A 6,734-nucleotide genomic window follows, 5' to 3' on the forward strand; every position below is an offset into this window, starting at 1 on the left:
CTAGTGCAGAGAGTGCTCTCTGCACTAGCGACGTGGACCACCCCCCCCACCCCCTCCGTCGCTAGGGTTGCCACCTTTGTAAAAAAATATGCCACCTGAGGGCAAGGCCTTTCTTAAGGTTATTACAAATTACCGGCAGCTACATTGCCGTTAAATTTGAAGTACTGGCCCCGGCAGGTGTTTTACCAGCTAGGCTGGTAAAATACCGGCCGGGTGGCAACTATCGCTGGAAAGGTGAGTGCCATGGGGAGGGGTGGGGGGTGTGGCGCCCTTGAGCATATTAAAAGTTAAGTTAAAGGTGAAGGTGAAGCACTGCTTTAAAGGGTCATGTGCGCCTTGCAGGCCTCCACGAGGCAGCTCCAATAGGGAAGGATAGGAAGGCCCACTAGCCAGTTACTAAGCCCTACAGTTAGAGGGATATGGGGCAGTACACTGAGAAAGCAATTTAATTGACAGGAAGCTACAGGCTTTGTAAATGAGTCAGCAATGATGTAATAAAGCACTGTGGCTTAGTAAATGAGACCCATACCCGCCCATGGGTAACAAGTAATACATCTGGATTATATGCAGTCGGCACAGACCTTTAAAATAAATAAATGACGGCGCTTTAAGCAGAATCCGTGGGTACATTAAAGGATAGCAGGGTGACTACAATTCCCAGAAGGCCTAGCGAGAAGACTGAGGGACTGTGAGTAAATACTGCAGTAACAGATGGAGAGCGCTCAGTAGCGCAGTGAGTCACCCACAGGGCGCCGGTACTGTATCTCTCACACACATATTATACACGCTGGCAGCGGAAGACCCTGGACTTGCAGGCCTTGCGGACTCTCAGGCGTTGCCTTGGAAACGTGACGTTGCCTCTCCGGTCTCCCACGCTGCGCCCCGGCAGGCCAAGTGCTGAGCAGAGCTGGTGGGCCTGGCAGCCACGTCTGTTACTGCTACTGCTGCTGGAAGAGGCTCCGGCTGAGCTTCCTTCTTCCTGCCCTTTCCCAGGATGTGGGGGTGCGGGGCCCGGCTCCTCCTGCCCGTTCTCTTACTGTGCTGCTCGCAACTCCACACCGTCGGGGCCTGGGACAGCGGTGACCTGGAGCTCTTCGATTTGGTGGAGGAGATCCAGCAAAACTTCTACGAGTTCCTGGGGGTGGAGCAGGTAAATCAGCCACTGTAACCGGACACAGCCTCTGGGGAGATACAGGGTTGGGCAACCTTGTCTTTCAGCTGTTGCAAAACTACAATTCCCAGCATCCCCTTGTGGGTGCTTTAAATTGTCAGTCTACAGCAGCTGGAGTTCCAGAATGTTGCTGTTAAGATAGTGGGCCTGGTATGAGCTGAGTTATGGATATGCCAGCACTTATTTTGTACTGCTATGTAAATGGAAATATGTTTGTGTTTTGTAACTGCTAATAATGAATAATAATACTAGAAGGAGGGATAGCAGGAGGGCCACTGGGGTTGGTGTAGTTTAGCTCCCCCTAGTGACAGAATGCTTATAAAGAACACTCTCATTGGCCTTAAGCTGGCCAAAGACGCAAAGATCTCATCGTACGAATCGAGGATTCTTACGATTTTCGGACCGTGTGTGGAGAGTCCCGACATTTTTCGTCTGGCGGAGATCGGTCGTTTGGTCGATCCGACGGGTTAAAAGATTTCTGTCGGCTGCCGATAATATCTCTGCGTGTATTGCCGATCGTACGATTTTCAGTGGGAGACTGTCAGCAGCTTTGTTGGACATAACTTTCATACGATTGCTGTCAGGGGCAGAACATCGGCTGATCTGTTCTTTTGTACTTTATTTGATCTGAATGGTTAGTGGCAGGTCCGGAGATGGGGAAGTCCGGTCGTACGATAATTCATACGATCGGATCTTTGCATCTGTGACCAGCTTTATTCATCTGATGGTGACACATGTAGTGCTGCCAGTGTATAGGAGCCCCTGTAATGGCACAATAAGAGCATTAGACACTGATATATATATATATATATATATATATAGATATATATAGATATATATATATATATATATATATATATAATCCACTTCCTGAAGACGGCCCGAGTAGGTGGGCCGAAACGTTGAAATAAACTTTTCACTTTTTTCATCATTTCAAGACCTTGGAGTGCGGTTTGTATTTTTGGATTGTTATGCTATGTTATAACCAGCACCCAGGCGGCTGCCTATATTGAGAGTGCACCACTATAGATTGTTTATATATATATATATATATATATATATATATATATATATATATATATATATATATATATATATATATATATATATATATATATATATATATATATATATATATATATATATATATGAAATTTTATTTTATTAGCTTTACTTGCGTTATAAAGGGGATGTTCACCTTTGAGTTAACTTTTAGTAAGATGCAGAGAGTGTTATTCTGAGACAATTTGCAGTTCATTTTTTTTCAATATTTGATGTTTTGAGTTATTTATTTATTCAGCAGCTCTCCCACTTGCACTTTCAACAGTCTGGTTGCTATGGTCCAAATTACCCTAGAGACCATGCATTGATTTAAATAAGAGTATGGAATATGAATTGGAGAGGGCCTGAATAGAAAGATGAGTAATATATAGTAGCAATAACAATACAGAGTATTTGTTTTTTTAGATTAGGTCAGTGACCTCATTTGAAAGCAGGAGAGAGCCAGAAGAAGGCAGATTATGGATTGTTAAAAACCTCTAAAAATAAATAATGAAGACTAATTGAAAAGTTGCTTAGAATTGGCCATTTTATAACATACTTAAAGGTGAAACTTCTCTTTAAGCACTGTTCCAGTAGGAGGACAGGCTATGTACTATCATGTTTGAAGACTTGGTTTTGTCATAGTGCTGCTGAGCAAGACCATTAGTACAGTAGGACTATGATATGAGAGAAATCAGAAACAAGGCCTCTGTAAGAAAGATTTGAATTAATTTATACATGTGTCCATCTGAAAGCTGGTTTGTTTTGGCAGTGCTCTGATCCGATTTAGAAGTGACATTTGCAAAACAAAGGGACTGGTTTAAAACTTGTTGTGTGAAAGTTGCACACACACTTACTGCTTGTTTTACAGAACTCTTCATGACTGACTAAATAATAACTTTGTTATACATTACTATTATGCTAGATACAAAAATGGGCACAGAACTGCACCTATCAAAATGGCAAATAAAAAATGCTTGCACCCATCTATATTGTACTAGCACCTCGTTGCTGCTACTTTGGTGCATGAGATGCTCAAGGTATGCCTATACATAATACTTCACTTGCAGTAAATGCACTGTTCACTTTGTGTGTTGCACCAATGAAATGTATGTATATCTGTATTTATATAGTACTACTTATGTACCCAGCACGGTACAGCACAACAATACATTAAAGGGGTTGTTCAACTTTTAGTATAGTGTAAATCAGGGATCCCCAACCTTTGAACCCATGAGCAACATTCAGAAGTAAAAAGGAGTTGGGGAGCAACACAAGCATGAAAAATGTTCTTGGGGTGCCAACTAAGTGCTGTGATTGGCTATTGGTAGCCCCTATGTGGATTGTCAACCTACATTGAGGCTCTGTTTGGCAGTGAACCTGGTTTTTATACAACCAAAACTTGCCTCCAAGCCTGGAATTCAAAAATAAGCATCTGCTTTGAAACCACTGGGAGCAATATGTTGCTCACAAGCTACTGGTTGGGGATCACTGGTGTAGAGGGTGATATTCTAAAACAATTTGCAATTGGATGTAATTTTTTAATTATTTATGGTTTTTGAGTTTAGATTTTTATTTGGCAGCTCTCCAGTTTGCCGCTTCAGCAGTCTGGTTGCTAGGATCCAAATTACCCTAGCAAGAATGAAATGATTTGAATTAGATGCTGAAATATGAATAGGACAGGGCCGGAATAGAAAGATGAGTAATATAAAGTAGCATTAATAATAAATGTGTAGCCTTACAGAGCATTTGTTTTTTTTAGATGGGGTCAGTGACCCCCATTTAAAAGCTGGAAAGAGTCAGAAAAGGAAAGCAAATAATTAAAAAAAAAACTATAAAAAATATTCTGTATAATGTAAACCAATTGAAAAGTTTCTTAGAATTGGCCATTCTAACATATTAAAAGTTTACTTTAAGGTGAAAGTTCACCTTCATGGTTACTTTTAGTATGTTATAGAATGACTTATTCTTAGCAACTTTTCAATTGGTTTACATTATACTGCATTTTTTTTTATTGTTTTTGAATTATCTGCCTTTTTCTTCTGACTCTTTCCAGTTTTCAAATGGGGGTCACTGACCCCATTTTAACAATAAATGCTCTTTAAGGCTACAAATGTATTGTTATTGCTAGTTTTTATCACTCATCTTTTGTATTCAGGCCCTCTCCTGTTCATGTCCCAGTCTCTTATTCCATTTAGTGTGTGGTTGCTAGGGTCATTTTGACCTTAGCATCCAGATTGCTGAAAATGCAAACTGCAGAATAAAAAGCTAAATAACTTATAAACCACAGATGATAGAAAATAAAAACCAATTGCAAATTGTCTCAGAATATCACTCTCTACATCATGCTAAAAGTTAATTTAAAGGTGAACTGCCCCTTTAACAGAACAAACAGGGGTCCCTACAATAATAAATATATGTAAATGGAGCTTACAATATAGATGGGATATAAAACAAAATGTAATGTAATTGCAACTCTGTGTCTGCCCACTGTTTCCCATACTCTCACACAGTGTACAAGTGCTGCTATATTTTGCACCCAGATTGTAGCTGATAATAACACCACGGGTAATTGAGCTGATATTGTGCCCTATGCACTCCTTTAGTAAATGAGCACTGAGGTCTAATTGGCGTGCATAGTGGGATCAAATGCATCCAGTTATCATAAGCATTAATAGAGCAGAGCAGCTCATTTGTCGAAGTGCCTGCCCATGACTACAGAAATGGATCGCTTGTAATATGAGCAATACACTTTTTAATCAGCACCACAATTTGGGATTTTATACACTGTGACAACAGCTTGACTTTTTGTCATTAGGAAGGTGGTGACTAATAGCATGTGATATGAAATAATGAGATGGTAGGAGAGCGCCTGCATGTTTAGCTCAGGAGGGAGAGGAGGGTTCCCTCTGCTGTCACATAGGGACATCTCAATGCCTCCCCGGGTGTTCAGCCCTATTGCTTGGAAATTATTTAAGATATTCCATTTGATACGTTGACACGTTTCTGACTGGGCACAACTATCACATGCGTCTTCTCCTTTCAGCTTATATTTGTTTTCTGTTTCCACTGTGTCTTCTTGGATATGTGATGTGAACTTTGGCCAAAGGAAGCAACATTTATTTGAGGAGGTTGATGTATGTTTGAATACAGGATCCGTTTATTTGGAGAGATTTTTATGTTGGTTTGAATATAGGATCTGTTATCTGGGAACCTGTTATTCAGAAAGTTCCACATTACGGGAAGCCCATAGACTCTATTTTTGGGTTGGATATTGATAGGCTAACTGCCAGTGACTATTATTGCTAACCTTTTACCCTGGGCTGCTGCCATCTTGCTCCAATCATTCAGATATCCCCTGCACCCGTTCATTCACTACTGAATTCTTTTAAAGGAACAGTGTAAAAATAAAAACTGGGTAAGACTGTTTCTAATATAGTTAGTTAGCCAAATATGTTATATATAAAGGCTAGAGTGACTGGGTGTGTAACATAACAGAACACTACTTCCTGCTTTTCAGCTCTCTAATGCTGAGCTAGTCAGCGACTTGATGGGTGCCCACATGGGACATAACTGTTTAGTGAGCTGAAAAGCAGGAAGTAGTGTTCTGGCTAATATGTTAGATATCCAGTCTCTCCAGCCTTTATACATTACATTTTTGGCTAACTATATTAGAAACAATTTTTATTTTGCACAATCTATCTATTTACCCAGTTTTTAATTTTACACTGAACAATTTCTTAAAAAAGTTGCCAGTGGTACCCTTTGCACAGAAGTAAGCCATGCTGGGATACCTGGAAGTGTCACTTTAAAGGAGAATGAAACCTCCACCCTGACTTTTGAACTGTTGTTCCTCCTGGATGGTTCCACAAACCGACTTGCTGAAAAGGTGACATGCTATGATGGTGCCATGTTATGCCATGCTGTGTGTTGGGCAATGGGTGTACTGGTATCTGGATATCTTTGGGCCACACAGTGGTTATTTTAACTGTACTTGTCTGGCTCTTTCTGAAGCTTGACATCTTATTTAAGGGCAGTATAAAAGCTCTTGGGGGTGCCAAATAATCTCTGGCAGCCTACAAGAGACTCTGGCAGCACAGTACATCTGTTTCTAATGCAACCAAAACTTGCCTCCAAGCCTGGAATTCAAAAATAATCACCTGCTTTGAGGCCACTGGGAACAGCATCAAATGGGTTGGTGAGCAACATGTTGCCCTGGGGTCACTGGCATAGTTAGTGGGGCTGTAGTTGCCTTTTAACCCTTTTAGTACTGCCAGCCACAGAATATGTGGCACGGGTTGCACTAACTATTGGAGATAAGACACATGCTTTCTTTGCATCCAACACTTTTTTTCAGTTCAGTTGGTTTCAGATACAGTAGTTCACCAGAAATAAAGACTTTTCCAATTACTTTCTATTTTATATGTGTAATATTGAAGTTCATTAAAGGCAACTGTTAGAATTGATACAATATTTCTAATACTCCAGAGAGAAATGTTGCAAAATTGTAACAGTTCAGAAT

The 6,734-nt window shown here is 40.5% G+C and overlaps 1 protein-coding gene across 1 annotated transcript in view; it reads left to right on the forward strand.

The window, feature by feature from the left end:
* The first annotated feature begins 266 nt into the window (after window positions 1-266).
* dnajc1.L (DnaJ heat shock protein family (Hsp40) member C1 L homeolog) overlaps window positions 267-6,734 on the forward strand; it is a 99,000-nt gene continuing 92,532 nt past the window's right edge. Inside the window, exon 1 of the mRNA XM_018267280.2 lies at window positions 267-1,150. Within this exon, the coding sequence (XP_018122769.1) occupies window positions 995-1,150 (156 nt within the window). The 5' untranslated portion in view covers window positions 267-994. The remainder of the gene's footprint in view (window positions 1,151-6,734) is intronic.

Source organism: Xenopus laevis, chromosome 6L (assembly GCF_017654675.1).
Source record: "Xenopus laevis strain J_2021 chromosome 6L, Xenopus_laevis_v10.1, whole genome shotgun sequence".
Classification (NCBI taxonomy): Eukaryota; Metazoa; Chordata; class Amphibia; order Anura; family Pipidae; genus Xenopus; species Xenopus laevis.